Source organism: Crocodylus siamensis, chromosome 1 (assembly GCF_052110815.1).
Source record: "Crocodylus siamensis isolate JL-2025a chromosome 1, ASM5211081v1, whole genome shotgun sequence".
Taxonomy (NCBI): domain Eukaryota; kingdom Metazoa; phylum Chordata; order Crocodylia; family Crocodylidae; genus Crocodylus; species Crocodylus siamensis.
Genome location: NC_143395.1, coordinates 386,099,887 through 386,123,933, shown reverse-complemented (window position 1 = coordinate 386,123,933; position 24,047 = coordinate 386,099,887). Strand labels below are relative to the sequence as shown.

The window sequence follows — 24,047 nt, the reverse complement described above, 5'->3', positions numbered from 1 at the left end:
CAGAGACCAAGCAGGGAGCTCCCTGGGCCCAGCATCCTGCCACAGCCAGGTCCCTTTGTGGGCAGGGTGGCTGGGCCCCACCTCCAGTGCTGCTGGGCCCCCTGCTGTGGCTTGAGTAGGGGAGCCCTGGGGTAACCCCTGCTCCCCGCCTGACACCAGCTCTCTATTTACTGTAAAAAAAAAAAAAAAAAAAAAAAAAAACCATTAATGACTATTAATAATATTAAATATTCAGTGTATCCTGCCATGTACCCCCTCCGCCCCAGTTTTGTTTTTGTGGCATGCCGGCACTCTGGCACCTTACAAGGTAGACGTGGTTTTTTCAGTACTCCAGCCAAAAAAATATTGCCTATTCCTGATCTAGAGTCTGAAAGAAGGTGAGACTTCAGGCAATATATTAATATTTCCATTGGCTAAGTCCAGGTAGCTCACTGTTCAGTTCTAATTCTTCAGTTACTGCATATAGATACTTATGCCATGTTCTGGATTCTACCCTAGCAGCTAGGTACTTAAAAGTTAGGTGTTGCAAGTGATTTTCCATACCTATATATTTCCTTGAGTATAGGCCGAAGACATATGTGCAAGTAAACACCTCTTCCTGAGACATTTCTCTAGTTTCTGTTATGTATCGCTGAGCACATGACTGTGGTTTGTAATTTCCTATGTGTTAGCCTGTGCTATAGTCTGTGGCTCCCCAGATTGCAGGAATTCCACCATTTATCTCTCTGTGTAGGATCATGTAATAGGGAAAGGGTCAACAAGCTCTAGTACTGGATAAGTTTAAATCTTTCGTCTAGGAACTTGGGAATGCTTTGACAATTGGATTAGTTATTAGTCCTGTATCCTTGCTTTAGAAAAAGCTGAACACTTCCAGGAGGGAAAGAGAGGGTGCTGGTTAGGGCATCATGTAGGATTTAAGAGCTCTAAATTCAATTCTGAGTCTGAATCAGGCAAAGTAGGGACTTGAATCTGGGCTTTTCACATCCCATGTGAATGCTATGACCAGCAGACCCATACTTGTTCTGGGATTGGTTTCTTTCAGTCTCTCTTGTTTGTTCCACTTGTATACATAAATTGCAGTAATCCAATGGTCAGGATATTCACAAGGAATAGGAAGAGATGTAGACTCAAGTTCCTACTCCAGTGAATATTTAATCATTTATACAAGCCTTCATTAAAGATTGAAAGAGATCCACCCTAGAATTCCCAATAGCTTGGAGATTAGGGCACTCAGATAGGATGAATCAAGGAGAACCAGCATCTCCTGACTCTGTCAACTTGAAAAAGTCTGCTTTATCTAAAGGTATATTTTTAAAGGGTTTTCTTTTTTTTCTTTGGTTTGGGACCTTTTGATATCAATGGATTTTGAATTGGATCTTAAATTTTTGGGGTTACACAAAACAGATTTTGAAATTTCAGGTAGAACTGATATCAGTTAAAAAAAGATGTTAGCCCATGTGAACTGAATAGTAAAGCCTTATTAGTGTTCATATTTTACAACTATAAAGAGATTTTTAGTATCACTGAGAAAATATTTGCCATATTTAATATCTTACAGGTAAAAAAATGATGCGAGACGTGCACCTGGCACCTGAGACGGATGAAGATGATCTTTATTCTGGTTACAATGACTATAACGCCACCTTTGACACAGAGGTAAAAATTTGCTGAATTTCACTGTTTGTGAGTGATATAAAGATGCTGTCATTGAAATTGACGTTCCATTTTCACTTGAATTATGAACAGCAATGAAAGTGCACTACTCTTGTGAAAATCAGTTTTTAATTTTGAATTTTTTTTATTCTCATTTTCTGTTTTGAGTCTTGCTGTGCATCTGAATCTAGTGCGTTTTTTTGCTAGGAAGGTTAGAAAGTACATAGGAAATACTAAATCCTAGTTAAAGAAATGTGGAGGTTTAATGGAATGATTTTATACCAATCTCTCATGTTATATTGCATGAAATCCTGTCCTCACTGAAGTCTATCAGAGTTTTGCCATTGATATCAACAGGGCCAGAATTTCAGCTCTTATTAATTAATGGCTTATATGGTATACTTTAAGGCCAATTTACAGGCTGTTGAATTAAATAAAATAATGAATTTATGAGAATGGGATTATGTTTGGAAAACAGACTATTGTGTAAGACTTTTTTAACTGTCAAATAAAAGTCTTCATCAAGCAGCTGATTAATAGTCTTTAAATGTTGGATTACTCCACCTCCAAAATACTGCCACCCCAGCTCTAGCTCCAGATGGCCTTGGGACCTTTCTTTTATCACAAACTTGTCTCATGCCCTGTTAGTGTATGTAAAGAAAAGTGTGAGAGAGAGCAGAAGAGAGAAATAATAGAATTTACAGGAATCAATCATTCAGAGTACCTATTAACTTTGTCAGTATATCTTCTCCTCTACTGCTATGAACTAGGGAGCTTATTATGTCCCATCCTGCACATTTGAACAATGTCACATTTCCATGTACTTAATAGACTTTCCAATATATATTTGGCTTAAAATACTGCTCCCTGGCGTAACGTTATGACTATCCTACATAATTTTATCATTTTAAATTTGGCCTGTACTTTGCTTTGGACAGTAATAAATATACTGTGAATTACTGTTAAAAACTAAGCTTCGCTTTTTCCAGTTGTATTACTATTCTTCAGTGGTTGCTTCACTATGTAAACTAAAAGTTTTCAATAGATTGATCGAGTAGTATAATTATAGCCTACTGACAATAAAAATTGTATTTTGGCTATATCAGTAAGTAAAAGTAGTGTAGGATTAAAATCTATCTGTTCTGGATAACTGTTATGCTTTTTATTTATTTTAGGATTTAGAAAATGATGCCGCTTTTCAGCAGGCTTTGAGAACCAGTCATGGTAGAAGACCCCCAGTAAGTATATTTTGAAATATATTAAAATATTTATTAATATTCTCCAGATCTCTGTTCTCGTTTTTGGCTCTGCCACTTGCTTAAGTATACTTCTTAATCTCTCTGTGCATTGCTAAAATAAGCATAAAACCTTTAGGCAGACAAGGTTCTTTGGGTAAATACGGTATCTTTATTAAACCAACTAAATAGTTGGAAAAAATGTTCTTTGCAAGCTTTTGGGGATAAACACATTTCTTCAGGCATAGAGAGAGTCTGCTGTTGTTTTGTGTTCTCCTGGATGGAATAGAAGTCGATATGCAAACTGCAGGTCTGTGAAAATGCAAATGCATGGCTGTTGAGTATCAGAGGCCATGGAAGATGTCAGGAGTGAGACAAGTAGGTTGTGGAGGGTAAGGGGGGAATCTTGACCTGGTGATAGAAAGTAGCTGGTAAAATGTAGAACGGTTGGTTACCTGGGGTTATTGGATGGCAGGCAGATTAAGTCCAGGAATTGTGATGGTTCTGTAGTCCATTCCTGGATCTTACTTGTCCATACCTGTACCTCCAGAAATGCAATATCTTATCCAGTGCGCTAAATGCCCTGATGGAAAATATGTAGGAAAAACAAAACAACCACTATATACCAGAATGAACACACACCGAAAATCTATCAAAGACAAAAATACTCAATTAAGTGTAGGTGCACACTTCTCACAAGACAACCACTCACTTTCCAGTCTCTCAGTTCTAATCCCTCAAAGGGAATTTACAAAACACCTTTCATAGATGAGCCAACGAACTTCACTTCATAAGTCTACTGGATACAAAAAATCATGGACTAAATATAGATATTGGGTTTATGGTACATTATAACCTGCCTGCCATCCGATAGTCTTAAATCACAAATGACACACATTGAAGAAGCCCTGAACATTAAACTGACATTACTTAGTGTAGAAATTATTTAGCAGATAAACATGGTTACATACAAATTCTTCTGCTCAGTCCCATTTAAAAGCTTTACTATTACCTGAACTAGTGTGACACCTGGGCCTGAACGTCCCAACACAACTTTCATCCAGCCAGTATCAACATACTGATTTTCATGTCAGCTTCCTGTAACATACAAGTGTCTTACGTTGAAGCCGCAACTGTTGTGTGTGGACAAATAACTGCCATGCACATGAGTTGCATATTTATAAACAGGAATTGTATTTATTATAATTGGTCGACACTGTAGAGCATCTTTGCGACCCCATTTTTTATCGTTGCGAGCCCAGGTGTTGAAATTTAGAACTAGAGATGCATCGATACATTGGTCCAGTATCAGATTGGTACTGATATAAAGAAAACTGGTTGTATTGGATATCGGCCCAGTGGGGCTAATAATTCAGGCAATAAATGCCCATGCTGCGCACAGCTGCAGCACAGCACTTGGGGAGCGAGGAGCACAGTTGACAGTGTGGAGAGCTGCCTCCAACTAGTAAGTCCAGTGTGGTAGACGGGGAGTGGGGGAGGGAAGTGATGTGCTGGGGGCAGATCAATGGTCCCCACGGTGAGGGAGGTGCTGGGCAGGTGCTGCTCAGGTGGGGCGTGGGGATAGGAGTCACAGTTTGTTGCGGGGGAGGTGCAGCTCCCACCTCTACTTGCACTTGGGAGGGCACTGGGGAGGCATGTGCCGCCCAGATGTGTGTGGGGTGGCGTGGGGTGGGGCAAGCCATAGCCAGGGATGCACAGGGCTCTTCTCACCTGGGGCTGGGCTTGGAATGGGTGCCGGCGGTACTGGGAAGATGCTATATCCAGCCCAAATTTTCTGCTGCTCTGCTCTCAGAGCCACCTGGCACAGCCCTAACTCAGCGCCCTGCTTCCACCTGTGTGCTGGGAAGAGCCAGGGCTGTGCTGGATGGCTGGTGGCAGTGGGACTGGCAGTGGAGCAGTGGCAAAATTTGGAGTGGAGGCAGCATCCTCCCCCCCTGCCTACGAGCTGTGGCTCTGGCCCCCTGCCCCTTCCCCCTCCTTCACCGTGGGGGATGTTGATCTGCTCCCCGCATGCCCCTTCCCTCCCCTCCCTTACCAGCTGGAGGCAGCTGTATCAGAAAGCAGATTGGTATCAGCCGATATATCTTCTTAAATATTGGTTATTGGTATTGACCCCAAATATCTATTGGTGCACCTCTATTTAAAACCACTGCTTTAGGGATGTTTAAAAGTCCCTGGAGGCTCCCATGATGTGGTGCAATCCAAAAACAAGGTGCAACTGTGCTACTGCACTGCCCTGGATCTGCCCCTGAGTATGATATACAAAATTTACAAGCTTTTTTAGTTTTGCTTTGGTCAGGTTATTTTCACTTAGTTACAGCTTAAAAAAATCTTATATCATTTTACAAAGGTGGTCTAATGTTTATATGCACATAGTATTTTAGAAATTAATAATTTTCTAATTCTTCTAAACCAATGAGAACTATACGCCACTTAATCACCAAAAAACCACACGTTAGAAAGAAAAACTTTATCCAAATAAAGCTGAATATAGAAACACCCCTGTAGAACTTTTCATAGTAATTTTTTAAGCACAGTCACTTCTGTGAACTAATCTTACTATCATATGCAAAAATACCAAGAAACCATTTTCGGATTAATTATGGTTGTGTGGTACTGTATTTTTCTTTTTTACCAAGGTAACAGCCAAAATTCCAGGTACATCAGCTTCCCGACCTTTAGCTACTGGATTTGGGGTAAGTTTTTGTTCTTTGTTTTATGCTTAGAAGGAGATATTCCCCAACCTGCACACCCTGTAAATCCTTCATGCAGTACGACTTCTTTCTCATGTAAGTGGAGGAAAAGAGGGAAAAAAACGAAGAATTGCTTTATAACATCTCTTAGGTTGTTGGAGAGGTTGCAGTGTGGCTGTAGTGACTCAGTCTTACTTTTTATTATCAATAACACAGAATTGTACAAGTATACAGCAGTATAACAGATGTAAATAAGGGTATGTGAAGTCTTCCCTGCTCCGCAGAATTTAAGAACGACTGTCCCAGAGCTTATAATACTGGAATGTTCATTATGTGGAAGATATCCATTAGTCATTGCAAATGGATATCTATTGTTATAAGATAAAAACTATCAGAAATATATAATTTCTAGTGGAATTTTATGTGTACCCAGCAATATGAATTGGGTTTAGGTATAGGGCATGTAATTTCATTTATATTGAAGGAGGGATTGGCAAAATATGACCCGCAGTCTGACCCACAAAGAAATTGTATCTGGCCTACTAAGCATGAGAGTCTGTATATCTTACCATTAATCGGTTTTGTGCAAGGATGTGCTACCGCTCTCTAGTTGTGGAATATCTAATAGTTGCTAGCAACACTTGGCCTGCCATAAAACCAAGCTGTATAAGCTCAGCTTGCACTGAGTAAAAGGTTGCCAACCGCCGTTGTAAAGAATATCTAAATGTGATCTTACCTCTAATAAAATATATTCCTACTTATTGCATCAGATCTACTCAGGATCTACCTCTTAAACTTTTTGTTTGTACAGATGGACAACATTTTTTCTCAAATATATACTCAGTCAGCAATGAGAAGTACTAGTGCTATGGCTTAAACCCTCTTAAAAATTTATGAACAGAAAGCAAACAAAAATACAGAGAAAATTCAAATGGCATAAAATAAATAATGTAAAACTTCACAATTAGTCTTCTACATTTAGGAAACAAAATAAAAATGATGCCCCATTTTAGAACTTGTGTTAACTGTGGGGTTACTGCCTAGTGCAAGTAGTGCATACAATGTGAGCTTTTCTTGCCTCGTTGAAGTTAATGGAAATTTTGCAGCTGATTTCACTAGGAGCAAGGGTGGATGCTAATGTACATTCATGAAACAGGAACAACAATATATTTAAGTATTTATAGTTTCCTAATGTCTTGTAATTGCTAATTTTAAATAAGCTTATTTTATATTGGTAGTCAAAGACAATGTTATCATCAATGGGAAGACCTATGACAGGAGCTATACAGGTAATGGTTTATTATTTATTTATTAATTATTAAAAAGTCTTAATTCAGATTCTGAATGATTGTTTTTGTTATAGATGTTTAATCTCTCTTTATTTTTAAAGACATTAATTACAGTGGAAATATGGGCTGCAAATACTGTATTTAAACTGTCTTAAATCATATATACACTTAACATTGACATCTGGGCCAGGAATGGAAATGTATTAACTGGCACTCAACAGTGGCAGACTTTGTTAAATTGGGGGAATAATGGGCTAGTGAATAGCATTCCCTCTAAGCTGTATGTTGTGCGCAGCCACACAGGCGCGCCTGGCTGCATGACTGCACACGCCACACAGCTTAGAGGGAACACTGCTAGTGAATTATAGCCCATTGCCAGCTGTTTTGTACCTCTCTGAGATAGTATTGAGCAAAAGAATCTGATCCATAAACACATGGCTTTTAACCCTTGTTGCCCATGAAAACCATACAGATTCAGAAACTGAACTCTGACACCAGGTGCGGTAGTAATTTGAAACATGGTCTGGAGCTACTAGACTTAACAGGCTAGACCTTAGGATTGCCCTTCTAAAATCAGAGAAATAAAAATGTACAGATTACAATTAGAAACACCAAAAAACACTAATGATTGATTACTCGTGTCTGTGGAAAAAGATTATTTGGAGCAAGAGGTCTTTGAATATTTCTAAAATTCTAACAAACAGCCTGATACGACATTTCTTTTGTATCATTTACTAATTAGAAATAATTCCAGTATGCATTTGGCTATGTTATAGTCTGTTAATATAATGGTTGGAGAGGACCTGAGTCAGTCAGGCTGACCGATATATACTTGGTCAGCCTGCATCAACTTTAAAGTGTACATTTCACTTAAAAATTTTGCAATATGTAAATTATCCCCTTATTTATTTCCCCCCATCCTTTGCTTTAGAAATGTTCTGCCAATCATAAAAACAGTCTCTTTTTTTGTTTAAGGATGGAGTTGCCCGACCTATGACAGCAGTTCATGCAGCTGGTTATACTAAAGGAGCGATGCGAGGTAGACTTCATAGAAATCATTAGCTGTCATAAGCCATTTTTGCACAGTTTTTAGTACTGTGTATTAATTTTGCAGGTTCTGCATTTGATCCCCTTGGTCAAGGAAGAGGTCCTGCTCCCCCTTTAGAAATGAAAAATGAAGACAGGTAAGCTGGTCACATTTTCATTAGGTTCACTTTTAGAATAAATACCTTGAAAGCTCATAAAAAAAGCCTATGCGCCATATTTTCTTTCTACAGGAAAAGGCCATGATTCCACAAATACTAAATCATGTGCCAAATTTACTGGCAATCAGTGGGGCTACTCTTGCAAGTACATTGATTTCAATAGGACTATTTAGAGTAGTAGAATCAAGAACACGGATAGATTTTTTTTTTCAGGATTGAGGCTAGAGTGTGATTCTTACTGAAGTCATGGTCGTAATTTATATGTAGCAGGATGAGCTTTGGGCAACTAATGATTTAAAATAATGCAAAACAATCTACTTTGCTATATCACTAGCACTTTTCCATTCCATTCCTCCCATTGCATTGCAATATCTTGCATTATGTTTGTGACCCCACATGGTTTTTAATCCTTGTTGCCCATGAAAACCATACAGATTCAGAAACTGAACTCTGACACCAGGTGGTGTCAGAACATGTGGATGAACATGTGGATTTATACCAATGAACATGTGGATTTATATCAAACAACTGAAGTACAGAAAAGGATTTGATTTGCTGGAGGGCTTTGGAAATCCCTTGCCTGGCAAGGGATTACTATAGCAGTAATTCTGTGGTACATATATGTTAGGAAAATCACAGAATCTTGTCATTCACAGAATTGCATGACCCCAAACTGAGATTGAAAGTTACTAGCCCATTTTTTATGTTTGAGAGTGATGGAAGCCTGACATGGAGTCGATTAGGGAAGAGAGATAAAAGGCTGGCCCCTGGAATTTCTAAATGACAGAGATAAGAAAATTTGCTGAAAGCAGAGGACAAAAGGAAATATGTAGATAATTTGTTTTGCACGTAAAATAATCCTACGTGAATCTCAGGTTCTGATTTTAAAATCAGTGATTCTAATTTAAAATTGTACTGATGCTTTATTTAAAGAGTTATCATTACAAACTAAATTTATACTTCAGATTAAGTCAACTTTTTAATGTAATACTTATATACTGCAAGGTTTAATAGAGTGCTAGGAAGTTTTACCCCACTCATATATTCATACCTTCATTATTCCTACTATGTTTTTAGCTCTTTATATAAGTCCCTCTTATTCTAATAGGAGGATCAATGCTTAGTAAACCCCTGTTCTTTCATTAAGCTAATAATTTAAGCACAGTATATCTGCAGAATCTTCTCTTTCTTCACCAGCTCTTATTATTGATAGAATCTCTGATAAAAACAGCAATAAAGGGCCACTTATAGTTGTCTTTGTACTCGCAGACCAGTGCGAACTTTGATACATTACTCAACACCTAAGGCAACCATGATGGATCATTTTTAATAATCTGCCTACTAAAAGCTTGTTTTTTGTATAATTAGTTGTGGTTGCATATGTTAACTGATTCTTTATTTCCTTAATTTTAGCCCAGAAGAAAAGATGAAACAGTTAGAAAAAAAAGTAAATGAGTTGGTTGAAGAAAGCTGCGTTGCCAATAGCTGTGGAGACTTGAAATTGGTAAGATTATCAAGGTTTCATTGAGCTTGTAAGAAGCAACACAACATGCATGCATTAGTAAACTGTGAATTCCAGAGTCTACTGTTAAGGTTGTCTTTTTTAATTTTGTTATTGTTATGGCTGATCTTGCATTCCAGCGGGGGTTTACAGTACCACGAAGAGGACACAGGCATTTCATAGATTTCATAGACATCAGGGCTGGAAGGGACCTCGGGAGATCGAGTCCAGCCCCCTGCCCAAAGGGCAGGAAGTCAGCTGGGGTCATAGGATCCCAGCAAGATAAGCATCCAATTTACTCTTGAAGGTGTTCAGTGTAGGTGCTTGAACCACCTCCGATGGCAGACTGTTCCACGCCTTGGGGGCTTGGACAGTAAAGAAATTCTTCCTTATGCCCAGCCTGAAACGGTCTTGCAGGAGTTTGTGACCGTTCGACCTAGTCATCCCTTGGGGCACTCTGGTGAACAAATGTTCCCCCAGATCCTGGTGGTCACCCCTGATAAACTTATAGGTGGCCATCAGATCACCCCTGAGCCTACGCTTTTCCAGGCTAAAGAGTCCCATGTCTCTCAGCCTATCATCGTAAGATCTGTTTTCCTGACCTCTGATCATGCGCGTGGCTCTCCTCTGGACTCTCTCAAGCTTCTCCACATCCTTTTTGAATTGTGGAGCCCAAAACTGGATGGAGTACTCCAGCTGCGGCCTCACCAAGGCCAAGTACAAGGGGAGAACGACGTCCCGGGATTTGCTCGAGAAGCATCTGTGGATGCAAGCCAGTGTTTTGGTCGCTTTATTAGCCGCAGCATCGCATTGCAGGCTCATGTTCATGATTAATTAGTCTATCCGTCTGCCCGCCTACACTTCCCCTTCTCCCCTGTGTAAATTCAGCAGTATTTGAGGTATCTGAAGATAAGGCCTACATCTCAGCTGACTTTGTAGGAGCCTATACTTGGGTGTTGCAGTACTGTATCTAAAATAGGTTCTTTGCCTCAGAAGTATGATTTAGATGGACATAGTGAGATACCTAGGTGCTGAGTAGGCAGTGGCCTATAGCAAGCCAGAAAGAAATGCTAAGCACCCAGGCATGGCTGAATACCTTTTGCTTGCCAGCATGTAGCTGCCTGTCTCAGGTGGTAGTTAGATTCCTTTATTCATTTTTAATATAAGGTGTCTAGAGAGAAGCCTTGTAATAGACCAGTTGTGATAGTAGTGCCCACCCCTTGCATGATAATGTAACGGATAGAATGCACTCGGAAACTGGGAGATCTGAGCTCTAGTCCCTCCTCCATGGCAAATCCACAGCACATACTTTCCATAAGGGTGCCTTAACCACCAGCTGATAGAGCAGTCTGGTGGGGCACCATTAATGCACTTTACATTAGGCAGTCATTGGTTTAAAAAAAAAAAAATTTTAATAGGGACCCAAATTTCTCCTCTCCCAGGGAAGTGCCCTCATCACTAGGCTACACAGTGAGGCTCTTCTAGCTCAGGACTCTTACATTCTTGACTGCATAGCGGCCTGGTTTTAAAATGATGGGATAGAAGTTGCCTCCACTTAGGCAATGCCAGAAGTTGTCAACCAGGGGTACGCATACTCCCAGGGGTACTTGAGAAGGCCCTAGGGGGTATGCGTGGGTGGGCAGGGATGGGGCACTTCCACGCACCATCCCAGACTGCCGCACAGGTGCCTCCCACCTGGCCAGATGCAGGGGGCAGGGGAAACTTGCACTTGGAGGCTGCCCACTCTCTGTTCGACTGTACACCCCCACCCCCCGCTCGATGTCTGGCCGTGGAGTACACTGCTTCATGTCTGGCTGCCAAGGGTACACTGATCCAAAAAGGTTGAAAACCCCTGGGCTACACTGTACCCAGAGGGTTTGGGCACTTATCTAGTTCTCCACTGCCTTGGTGAGTGCTCTGACCACTGTGCTGTGGAAATTCTGCAGAAATTGGGCAAGTAGTTTTTCAGATTGGATCACTTCTGAGTCAGCATAAATGTCTACATTTAAAGGCATAAAGATCTATTCAAACTATATTGAAGGTACCTGATAAATTTAAGCATTTGAGCAATTTTAGGTAGCATGTCAATTTGGTTCCCTTCTTGCAACACAGGCACTTGTGTTCCACCAAAGTCTAATTTACAGGTCCAGCAGAATTGTGTGATCTGGCCAGAATACTTAACTTTATGCAATGGTAATCCTCTTTTGGTGCTGTCTAATAAGTTAATAAAATAGATGGGTTCGCTTTTTATTTTTATTTGCTTATAACATTACTGTTCACACTCTTCTGAAATAAAATGTTTATGGTAAGATGGCAATGAACTTTGTTCTGCTGAATGTTTATATTTAACATTACTTTAACATAAACCTCCTCTTTTATGTAATATTGCTACTTTTTGAATGTGTGCTCTGTTTGTATAATGGAACTAGGTACAAAAATGATTTAGTTCTCATAGTGAAGTGAAGTTGGAAAGGGAAGACAAATGACAATTCTAAAAATATCTGATCTGTTTTAAGGCCCTGGAGAAGGCAAAAGAAGCTGGAAGAAAGGAAAGAGTGCTGGTTAGACAACGTGAACAAATTGCAGCTGCAGAAAACATCAACTTAGACCTCACTTATTCGGCAAGTATTGAAATGTGTACGTGATTTTTTTGAGGAAATTCAGCCTGCTGTGGTGCACACATTTTATTTGAGTTCCTAAAACAATTTTCCATATCAGATATACTGAACTTTAAAAATATTTTTTGAAAATTGTTATTGTACTTGTAGAAAATAGCAGTTCCATAGTACTGACTTGCTGCTAATACTACTAAATATTCATTATCATTTTTTAAATAAAGTGTTTTTCTTCTGGACTTTAAGTTACTAGTAAACTTTGCAACAAAGATATCTCAGGTACCCAACATGTAGAATCTAGGGGCACCAACACAAGTAGTGAGGCTGCTCTGATGCGCTGTAATTACAGCGCTTTGGAGCAGACTCGAAAATAGTAGTTCCCAAAAATCTTCCTTTAGGAAAAGATAAAATACAAATAGTAGGGTTCTCTTCCCCGCAAATAAAATAATATCTTTTCATGGCAACTTTAGTTTGTAATTACCTCATACAGGCTCTGAGTAGGTGGTTATCACGATAAAAGTATACAATTATGAGAGCATAGATAGACCAGGTGCTTCTGAAGAATGAAAGAACATCAGTTACATTTAAAGGTAGGAGAGTTAAAAATAATAAAAAATATTTTTCATAAAATAGGGGCATGAATATAGATACAGGTCACAGAGGATAAACAGTGGTGCTGTGGCATGCACAAGCTCTTATCCTGTGGTAAATAAAATCCAACCTGCTGTACCTTGCCCTCCTTTCATACATGTGTGAAAATGGCTACTATGGAATATTTCACCTGCCGTAAATCCTCACCCACGTTTACTTTGTGTTAACTTATTTGTTTACTTATGCCTTTAAACTGTGGAATTAACTAAGACAGAAAGAGACAGAGAGGGCCCTCCAATTTAATTTCAGGTCTTCTGGCTTTATTCAGTTAGAAGCTGTCAAAATCTACTCTGAGGTCAGGGTGAAAGAGCATTTTTGGAGGGTCACTGTATAAGATGAAAGAGTTTCCTCTTTTTGCATCATCTGGGCTACTCTGGAAAGCATGAAATGAGGCAAGTCTTCCACAGCCTTTTCACAGGACCCTTGAGGACCAGAAAGTAGTTCAGCTGACATGTGGTGTATGCTGTATGCCTGTTGGCAGATAAGCACAGCGAGCAGGAACCATAGGGCTTCTACAGCTGGGCTGCTGCCAGGTTTTGTCCTTTGCTGATAGGATTTGCTATATCTCTTCTGGAAATAAACCAGGATTGTGATTCCAGGATCTGGGCCACATCTGCTAGCTTCTATAAGTAGATGTTGAGATGCACAGCACAGTTGAAGACTAATTTCAGTGTATCTAGCTGAGCCATAATGAAGGCTTTTGGAAGATGGAATGTACCCGTTCAGCACTATTCTGAGGCAATGGATGAGGCAGGGCAGCAGCTGCACCAGCCAGGAGTGGAGGACTTGTATCTTGGACCAGGAATGGGCAGCCACCCCGCTTCATTCTTCATTAGGGTATGGATGGACCTCCTTATCATATGGGTAGTCTTCCGAACTGCAGGATGTGCAGTGCTGCCATGGCCCAAGATGACAGTACTGAAGTTAGAAGTGGGCCAGTGGGACATGCAACATGGATATTTGTCTGAAGAGGATTATGTCAGAAAAATGTGGCTGATTTCTTAGATAAGAGCATTGCACTGGATCTAATCTTTCTAATTTAAGCACAGAAAACTGTTAGTTAAAATGGAGGAAATGGGGATTATTGCTGTAACTAAACTGGATAAGGAGTTGATTACAAGGGACATTGCAACAGGTTATGTTGAAAGAGGAGTTACCAAATATGAGAGAGTTGACTGTTGTGTTCTTAAAGAATCAGTCTTTGGATCCACCCTACTTAATATTTTCATTAGCAACTATGGTCGGTCAGTCAGTCAGTCAGCATGCATGTAAGAGCACTCTGTGCAAGAGCCAGACATGTACCAATCTATAAAATTTGCATAAGACAAAGTTAGGAGGTATTTCCAGTACAGAGGATAGTTTATTTATCATACAGGGTACATAACCTTTTGGAGTACAGCAGTAGACATGGCAGAAGGTTTAATAATACAAAGTGCAAAGTTGTGTACTGAGGGACTAATGTCAAAAACATCTGTAATACAGTAGGAGCTAATAGTTTGAAATGAACAGAGGAAGAGCTGGACCTGGGTGTATTTGTTAATTATAGGAAGACCATGAGCTGCTAATGCAGAATCCTTAAAAAAACCCAGACACTAGTGCAAGTCTATGGTGTATTTTGGCAGGGTATTTTTAGGTGAGACCAAGTATTAATATCACTGTACATGGCATCAGTAGGACTCAGGTTAGGATATTACATACACATCTAGTCACCATTGGTTAACTAAGATTAAGTTAAACTGAAACAGGTGCAGAAAAAAGCTAGAATGATTAGGGGAATGCAGAATTTGAGAGAAGACTAACGGAACTTGCCTTGTTTACCATAGCAAAATGAAGGTTGAGAGGAGTTGGAATGAAACCTCTGCAATGAAAGGTTGAAAGAACCAGGTGTATTGTTTAGAGAAAAGGAGGTTAAATGGGGAGAAGATGGCAATTTTCAAATATTTGAAAAGCTGCCACATAGAAGAGGGAGAACAACTGCTCCTCTTTACTACCCTGGCAAGATATGGGGCAGTCAGGCAAAGAAGATTTAGATTAAATCTCAGGGAAAAAATCCTACTGTGAAATCAATAGGATGATGGAACAATCTGCCTAGGAAAGTTATTCCTTCACTGGAGGTTTTCCAAAAGTTGGATAGGCATTTGTCTGGAATGCTTTAGGACTACTACATCCTGCATTTACGCAAGAGGCTAGGTTTAAATGGGCATTTATAGACGTGCTTTGGGAGTTGGCAGGGGAGGGCAGTGTTTTGGTTTTAGCTGCTCTAATTAAAGCACCCAGAGTGTTACATGTATCGGTATCCCTGCACTAAAAATGGCAGCCGGGTTGCTTTAACTCAAGCTTGTCAACTGAGCTGCTCCCATTTTTCAGCACAAGGATGCTGATACATGTGACACTGGAGTCTTCTCTGATGCACTGTAATTACAACATGTTGGAGCAGCCTTCCTGCACATGTGTAGGTGCCCAGTGACTCTTCAAGTTCTTTCCAGTCCTGGTTCTATGATGTGATCATGGGAAGTGAGTATCAGGGAAAGAGAAGAGATATTCAAGTCAAAGGATAATCTTGACAAAAGGATCAGATGAGTACAAAATGGTCATAAACAAATTTAGACTGGGGATTAGAATAAGATTTCTAACCATTAGAGGAGTGAAGTTCTGGAATGGTTTTCCGAACAAAATCATGTGGGCAAAACTTAAATTGCTTCAAGATAGCAATGGGTAGGTTTTGAAAGGGACAGTATAGTAGCGCAGGGATGTTTCTGGAGAGGATATCAGAGCAGTGGGTATGTGGCTTTGAGTATTTTTTTGCTCCCCTAGGGGAGTTGAATGGACACCTGTTCTCAGTATAGGATACTTGCATCTGTGTCAGATAATCTCACGCTTTCAGGTTTCTGCTGGCTGCTTGTAGGGGCAGGAAGAAATTTTCTTTCCCCCTTGATGGATTGCTTGACTGCTGAGATTTTGTATTCACTTTTTTTTTTCTCTGAAGCATTGGGTGTTAGCACTGGCTACAGCTTGAACAGTGGGGCCAACTTTTTTGGCAGGCATGCCACAAATTACCTCTGTATCCACGCAAAGTGCCACTCTGATCTCCTTCTCCTCCTGCTGTCTTCTACTCTGTTTTCTACCCTCTGCCCTATCTGCCACTGTGGTGCCTGGTCCCCTTCCCTGTTTTCTGCTTGCCACCCGCAGATGCTGCTTATGCCACACCTGAGCTAGGAGACTGATTTGGGAGAACTGGATCTCTTAACAATACTGGGAAACCTCTTGGGCTCCCAGTTGGCAGGTCTTGCTTTTATGCTTAAGGCTGAACCAGTCACTGGATATGGGGTCAGGAAGGAATTTTCTCACAGATCAGCTTGGCGAGGACATTTTTTTTCTTTAAATCTTTACCTTGCTGTAGTGTGGAACGTGATCTGCTTCCTAGGATACTCTGAGTGTATTTTACCTGGCAGACTCCCTGCCTTGCAGTAGCTAAGGCATTAGTGTACTCTTTCTCTCCAGCTCTCATCTTGTGGCACATTGGGGTTTTTTAACAGGTGTTTTGTCACTGTGGTATGTAAAAGGGGCTGGAGTGGATATTCTTGTGAACTCTTTTCCTGAATTGGTTACCTGGGAACATGAGGGACTAGACTCATCGGTTTGGAAAGTTCCCTCTAGCCCCGTATTCCTAATATATTTGCATATATTTACAAAATAAAACTGTTTGTCAGCTGTTTGTCTTGTCTCTTCCCAGCATCTTATATACTGATAGATTTGGGATGTAAAATATTTACTAGTTTTCTCTTATTTTATATCTTGATTATCTGAGGAAATTTCAGCATCATTATTTCTGCTTTTTTTTTCTTTTTGGCACATCAAAATTATTACCCTGGATACTGATTTATATTGATTACCTTGAGTGAGGAACATGTTTTGTCAAGTCTCCTAACTTTCTTTTTTTCTCAGGTTCTTTTCAACTTGGCCAGCCAATATGCAGCTAATGAAATGTATGCTGAAGCGTTAAATACATATCAAGTCATAGTGAAAAATAAGATGTTCAGCAATGGAGGTAGGTTGCACATCAGAATATCAGGTATTGATGGCCAGGCATTCACCAGACAGGCAGTTTTGGGCTGGTCCTTCTAGTAAAGGGACAGTATGCATTGCTACTTGTACAAAAGCTTATGGAGGTGGCTTATGCAGTCTCGCATCAAAATTTGCACAAGGAGACTATTTAAAGGATTGTATAAATATTTTAGAAGACTATTTAATAAAGCACATTTTCTTTATCCTTGCAATAGGCAGATTGAAGGTGAATATGGGAAACATTTATTTAAAACAGCGAAATTATTCAAAAGCTATCAAATTCTATCGTATGGCTCTAGATCAGATTCCAGGTGTCCATGTAGAGATGAGGTGAGTTCATACTATAAACATTTTGATGCCCAATATTTGGGTTTTTTATATAGTGCATATGATAGTTAAAAATATAACTTAACCTGTATTTCTTTAATTAGGATTAAAATAATGCATAATATTGGAGTTGCTTTTATTAAAACTGGCCAATACGCTGATGCAATTAATTCATTTGGGCACATAATGGGCACATCCCCAAATCTGAAAGCAGGCTTCAACTTGATACTTTGTTATTTTGCTGTTGGAGACCGTGACCAAATGAAAAGAGCCTTCCAAATGCTGATTGCTGTTCCATTGGAAATAGATTATGAAGACAAATACATTTCACCAAATGTAAGTTTAAACAAACCAACATTTACATATAGATTTGTAAAGAAGTAAACTTTCTAATGCTAAACTAAAAAAAATCTTCTATATAGACTATGCTGTTTTATCAGCACGAGTTCATTGGTATGGCAGTACTAGTCGCAAGTGATCAAACTCTTGAAAATGCTTTTGAAGCACTTTCACCCCTTCTAATTCCCCAGGGAAATGTAAGACCCAAATAAAGTCAAGGTTACACATTGTGATCATGAAGGTTTTATTAGTATTCTTTTGGGCTGATTGCATAATTTGCTCATTGCTTTGTCCCTTTTATAGATATACAATTTCTATAAAATATTTGTATGTTCAAATAAAATTACAAGAGGGACAAAGCACACCATGCCTTGCCAGGGTGCTCGCAGAGGTGGGAGCTGTCCCCGCTCCCCACACCCCTCGGACAAGCTGTGGCTCTGTCCCCTGCCCCAGCCCCACTCCCTCCCTTGCTACAGGGGCCTTGATTTGCCCCACCATGCCCATTCCTTCCCCCCTCTGCTTCCACCACAACAGACTTACCAGCTGCACACAGCTCTCCATGCTGCTGGGCTGTGCTCCTCATTGCCTACATGTTGCACTGCGGCTGTGCGCGTGCACAGGCATTTATCAGCCAAATTATCAGTCGCATTAGGCCAATTTCTGATAAAGTCAGTTTTCTTTATATCAGTGTCAATCCAATATCGGACCAATGTATTGGTGCACCTCTACTGCTCATGGTACTGAGCCAAAGAAAAAATAATAAACTTAAGACATCTCTGAAAAAGGCTTAAAATGGTTCATTATTTAAGACTATGATTTTCTATTTCTATAAACAAGTCTTCTATATTCCATTGGAGATGTCATAATTTCCCTTTTTTAGAGGTGCAAAGCTCTTATTTCTAGCTGTGCTTGCTCTATATAGTAGCAACATCATCAGTCTTAAAGCTGTCTTGGTGTAGAACTAAACTAAACTAAAGTTTTATTGGAAAAGAAGAAAGCATTTTTGTGGCCTATCTTTGGGATAAAAATACCACGAATTTTCAATTTACTCAAAAGTTTGATGTGTTTAGAATTAGTGCTGGCAGCTGGATTAATGAGTAGACTACAAATAAAGCAGTCAAAGAAGAATAGTTAATTCATTTACCACCCTGAGCAATCTGGATTGCTTGATAAACTGGGCATAAGCCAATAAATACATATTTCAGTATAGCCAGATTTAAAGTCATGTATCCAGGGTCAAAGAATGCAGGCTGCACTTATAGCATGGAGGATTCTATTCTGGAAAGCAGTAACTAAGAAAATTACTTGAGGGTTGGGGTAGATAATCTGGTCCACATGAGTACCCTCTTTAATTCTGTATCTGAAAGGGTTGATGTGATCCTTGAATGTATTAAAAAGGGAAAAAAAAACAGTAGAATATTAGGTTCAGTTCCTGTGTCTGTGCTTCAGAAGGGTGTTGAAAAATTGGAAAGCATTCAGAAAAGAGTAATGAGAATAATTAAGGGATTGGAAAATGTGTCCTAAATCAAGATTTTAGTTAGTTTATCAAAGAGAAGATTAAGAAAAAGACTACTTAATTATCTACATGTGAAACAAAGTTGATAACAAAAGGCTCTTCAATCTAGCAGGCAAATGGAGAAATGGTGTCAGGCAATTGCACAAATCATAAGGGTAAATAACCCCTTGGACTACTTGTTAAAGGGCAGCGGTAGATTCTTCAATTTTATAACCCAGACTGAATGTTTTCTTTTAATTCAGAGAAATGCTGTGGAGAGGTCAGACTAGATAAAAGCAATAGTTGTTTCTGGCCTTAAAATTGATGCTGTAAGTGTGAAGTGTAATATAGATAAAGGAGCAAGCAGACAGCATAAGGCTAGTAATCAAAAATTTAATTTTTTAGTCTTGTAGTTAGAATTTAACCATGCCAATAATTAATTATGCCAAAATTTACAGCTCGGACCGTATTAATTCATAAAATGTTATAAACAATATTTTAAAGAATAATATTCCTTGCAGAATCATTTCAAATTGGAATTATCTTTTCTAAAACATAAGACATAAACAACAGACATGCATTATGTATTAATCTGTATTAATTTCTATACGTGGATATTTTGTCTGTGTAAATAATTACAAACACACACTTTTATAATTTTGTTGGGTTTTTTTTAGGATGATCCTCACACTAATTTATTGATTGAAGCCATTAAAAAAGACAGTTTAAGAGAAATGGAGCATGAAAGGTAACATTGGAATCATACGGCTCTTTCCATTCCAAATCAGTGTCACTAATTCCAAGGTGCCCAGGCTTAGAGTTGCTCCCTGTTCTAAGGGGGTGGCCTTGCAATGCACCATACAGCCTTTAGTTTTGTCTGTTGGACTTGTGAAAGTGTTCCAAGATATGCTGAGAGGTGTCCCAGCACAGCTGATCTGCTTCATTGGGTGAAATGCATCTCCTGTTGTCCTGCCTGTTGGTGCTGTGGGACAATAGGCAACATTCTCCCATGGGTTCATGGGCCTGGTCCTGCACACCCTGGGAATTCCTGCACAAGGTCAGGCCCCTCAAGCACTGGGAGTGCCTGCCTGGCTTTCCCCACTTGCAAGTTGTGCCCCTGGGCTTTCTAGGGCACTTCTAGGTAAGTGAGGAAAGTTGAGGTTTCCCCACCTACCAAGGCATGCCCTGAAGATCCTGGGAACGTATCATGGTCTTGGGCACAGCAGATCTGATTCATCTATTTCCGCCCTGAGATTCAAGTGCCTGAAGAAGGTTGGAATAAGTTTTTGATATTTCCACATCTATTTTATATGTTCTTTGTCCGTTTCTATATTTTAATCTTAAAGGAAAACAATGGCTGAGAAATACATAATGACAGCTGCTAAATTGATTGCACCAGCAATTGAAACTTCCTTTGCTGTAGGCTATGACTGGTAAGAAATTTTTTTTTGTTATTCTAGATATTTGTGTGCTAAACTCTGTCTGTAATTATAAAAAACAAATTCACAAACAGAAACATACAGTTTAGATTGCATTTTTCAAACAGAACACCCAAACATTTTTTACTCTGGCTTCATGGCAATGCCATGGGAAGGAAACAGCTGAAATATATCATGAGTTATCCATCCACAACAGAAGAGTTTCGTTGTATTACAAACTGTAGAATCATAAAGAAATGTAAATGTTAGTCACATTGGCATGCAGTATCTTCATAGGCACTAATTATCTCAGAGAATCATGAGATAATCTCAGAGAATCACTAATTAACTGTGGGAATCAGTTATACACCCTTTACTTTGCAGACCTAGTGTGGTTTCATTTATAGAACTTCTATGCATAGACCATGTCACATGTTTACACAGCAGATAAAAAGGCTGATGGGGTAAGAAAGTAGTATCATAGATGTGTATGTATGAAGTATAGATATGAACCCCTGGTGTACTATGGTTCTCTGGTGCACTTTTTATGGTTTTTCTTGTAAGGAAAAAAGAAGCGCCGTGTAAGGATAATAATAGTAAGAAAGGTACCTTCTCAAAACTTGGTATCCCTGTTTCTTAAGTTTTTTGGATTGTTTATCCTTGCTTTTGGAAGAGTTTGCTGTTTGCATTTTTTTAAATCTCTAATATTATTGACAGATAACACACACTCGGACCATGGACATGTGCTTACAGCCTCAATTCCACCTCAGTTATTTTTTATGGAATGTCCTTACTAAATTAAACCGTTGTTACACAGATGTGAAGGAGACTTGCAGGGGGAGAAGAGCTTCACTTACCTACTCCCCTGCCTATTAACACAAAAAGAAGTTAAACTATATATTATGTATTAATGTGTTCAAGTCTTCCAAATCCTACAGCTATGTTTTGTTAATACACCTGTCTATAAACAGAAATAACCACTTACAATGAAAAACTATTTAGTTCACTAAAGCCCACAATGTGGTGTTTGATGATTAAATATTAGCCATAACCTTATTATTTCCTTCTGTTGCTGTTCAAACTTACTGAACCTAAACAGCAGTGTTAGGCAAGAAAGAGTTTATCGTTACATAACTTGTTAACAAAAAAAATCTGGTGTCTTTATATCCCCTTGCATGATTGTGATTAAAGTTACAAAAAAAGCTTGATGTATAAAATGTATTAATGTATTTTATACATTAAGCTATTTTTCTGTAACTTTCAGTTTTTACTCAATTATCCCTTGTCCTATCCCATAAATGCTAAACACTTGCTATGCATGCATATACTGGGCAGGGGGTAATATTCCTCATATCCTAAATAGTTTTTGATATAACTACAGATATTACTTTTCTAATACTATATTACAAGGAAATTAATGATTATGATTTATGATTAGATACTACTGGTGATTCTTGCCAAACTGATAAGAAACTGTAAAGCTAGCTTAACCAACCACTCAAACTTCGTTTTCAACTGCTTTGTGTTGATTCATGCTATATTATAGTTAAAGATGTACTGTATTTACTCAAATCTAAGACTGCCCTGAATTTAAGATGACACCCCCCCAATCATTAGATTCCATGTATGGAAAACATATACATTTGTTATAATTTTTCAGGCATAAAATCTAATTATTGAAGGGTTGTTTTGAATTTGTCCTCTTCACTGCTATAGCAGGGAAAGTAGTGACTGGTGAGGCGGGGTCAGGTAGCCCCCTTGCTCTCTGCCCCTCCACTTTTCCCTGTAGTCTTCCTGCCCCGCCTCCACTGGCATCCCACCACCCCAGTTCCCTACAGCCTTTGCCTGTCTCCCCCACTCCCCACAATCTCTGCCTCTTCTTCCCACACTTCCCTCCCTCCATACTGTCAGACCCTGCTTGGGCTCTGAACTGCACATAACAATAAGTGGGGAAAGGAGCAAGGGGTAGGGGGGCAGAAGCTGCAGAGGGTAAGGGAGTGGTGGAGCAGGAGTCTGGCATGGGTCTCACTTTGGCCCTGAGCCAGCAATAGGTGCTTGCCCCCCATCCCTAGGCACACACATTATGCAAGAAGCCTAGCTAATTTGAAACACAAGGAACCAAAAACACTGACTTTGAAATAAACATATCCATATGAATTTGTATATATGCAAATTGTATATAAGCTCTGGAGTTTATTGTTGCCCATTAATGGCACATATAGGTGTGCCCGCTGTGCATGATATTAGACCTGAACCAAAACACTTATGATTTATCATATAGTTCATTGAGCTGGGCCCCAGCAGTCAAGAATGTTTCTGGCCATGGTGACCCCACAGCCCAAAACTGCTCTCAGTATGTGTATGTATTCCATATACTCCTCCCCACAAAGGATCCACATGCTAATTAGTCCTCTACTCACACCTGGAACCAGGTGTTCTTGTCACAAGTCCTGGGACCAAAAATGTATATGCGGATGAGGTGCACAGCTACTTCATCCAGCTCCACGCCAGGGAGGGCAGGGCCGCACTGGTCACATACAACAGCCTGAGAGAGGGGGTGACAGAGCCTCTTAGATGTTTGGTGATGTTTGCCAGATATTTAAGGCTTGTGATGAAATGACAATAATTGGAAACAGGAAGAAAAATGCTGCTCAGCTGTGGCAGTGAAGAGGAAGTAAAAATGTATTTAATATAATGTTTCACTATGACTTGAAAAAGAATTGGTGCTGAGGGGTACTGAGCACAACGAGCACTATATCTTATTCAGACAGATTGCACTAATCTAGCTTTGTGGTAGGTTCCTATTGATATTTTTGCCTAATATGGGCCCTGTGTTTTAGGGACATGCTCAGTATGCATTCAGTCAGCTTCACAGTTGTGTTCCATGACTGAGCACATGCTGCTTCTGGCACCAGTTTAATGATAGGCAGTGTATTTCCTGTAGGCAAATGTAAGACCAAGGGGCTTTTTTTCCCTGTGCTAATTGGGAGGTGGGGAGGAACCCACTTGTATTCAAGTAAATTTGGTACATTTCATCAAATTCCTTGCCTTCAGAGAAATTGAATAGGGGCAAATATTCTTTAGATTGTAAACTTGATATTGAGATATCTTAAAATGCAATATACTCATTAGATTATAATTTGATGATCCTCTATGAGGAACTTTCAGATCCACCTGCATCCTCTGGTTAAAAAGTGTTAACATTGGCTATCTAGAATAATTAACCGCTTCTCTCACTGCAGATACTTTTGTAGTAATTGCAGTGGGTTTTGTTTTCAGTACAATTTCTTTCCAGTGACTCCAAGAGTTATCCATAGTCTTTGTGAGAAGTGATTCACGTGCCAGACAAATTATAGCATCTGCCAGGAGTGATGGTGACAAGTTGTTTAACGGTGTTAGCCAAATATATAGTGATAGCAAATCATGTACTTTCAGCTTGTAAGGAAAATGGGAAAGATTCCAAAGGCCATACAGAGGTGTTCCTTCCATCAGTTTAATTCCAGACAGTCTAGAATAATGTACCATTTATACAATAAACGA

The 24,047-nt window shown here is 39.5% G+C and overlaps 1 protein-coding gene across 3 annotated transcripts in view; it reads left to right on the top strand.

The window, feature by feature from the left end:
• IFT88 (intraflagellar transport 88) overlaps window positions 1–24,047 on the top strand; it is a 73,625-nt gene that overhangs the window by 2,575 nt on the left and 47,003 nt on the right. For 2 of the 3 annotated variants that reach the window (XM_090029188.1, XM_090029203.1), the window contains exons 2-14: window positions 1,559–1,656; window positions 2,829–2,891; window positions 5,549–5,605; window positions 6,841–6,891; window positions 7,867–7,930; window positions 8,006–8,075; window positions 9,510–9,600; window positions 12,114–12,218; window positions 16,809–16,911; window positions 17,144–17,258; window positions 17,360–17,591; window positions 19,767–19,837; window positions 20,436–20,522. In XM_090029188.1, the coding sequence (XP_089885314.1) occupies window positions 1,559–1,656; window positions 2,829–2,891; window positions 5,549–5,605; window positions 6,841–6,891; window positions 7,867–7,930; window positions 8,006–8,075; window positions 9,510–9,600; window positions 12,114–12,218; window positions 16,809–16,911; window positions 17,144–17,258; window positions 17,360–17,591; window positions 19,767–19,837; window positions 20,436–20,522 (1,207 nt within the window). Of the gene's footprint in view, window positions 1–235; window positions 1,304–1,558; window positions 1,657–2,828; window positions 2,892–5,548; window positions 5,606–6,840; window positions 6,892–7,866; window positions 7,931–8,005; window positions 8,076–9,509; window positions 9,601–12,113; window positions 12,219–16,808; window positions 16,912–17,143; window positions 17,259–17,359; window positions 17,592–19,766; window positions 19,838–20,435; window positions 20,523–24,047 lie in introns of those variants that run through there. The other variant, XM_090029195.1, reaches the window with a different exon arrangement.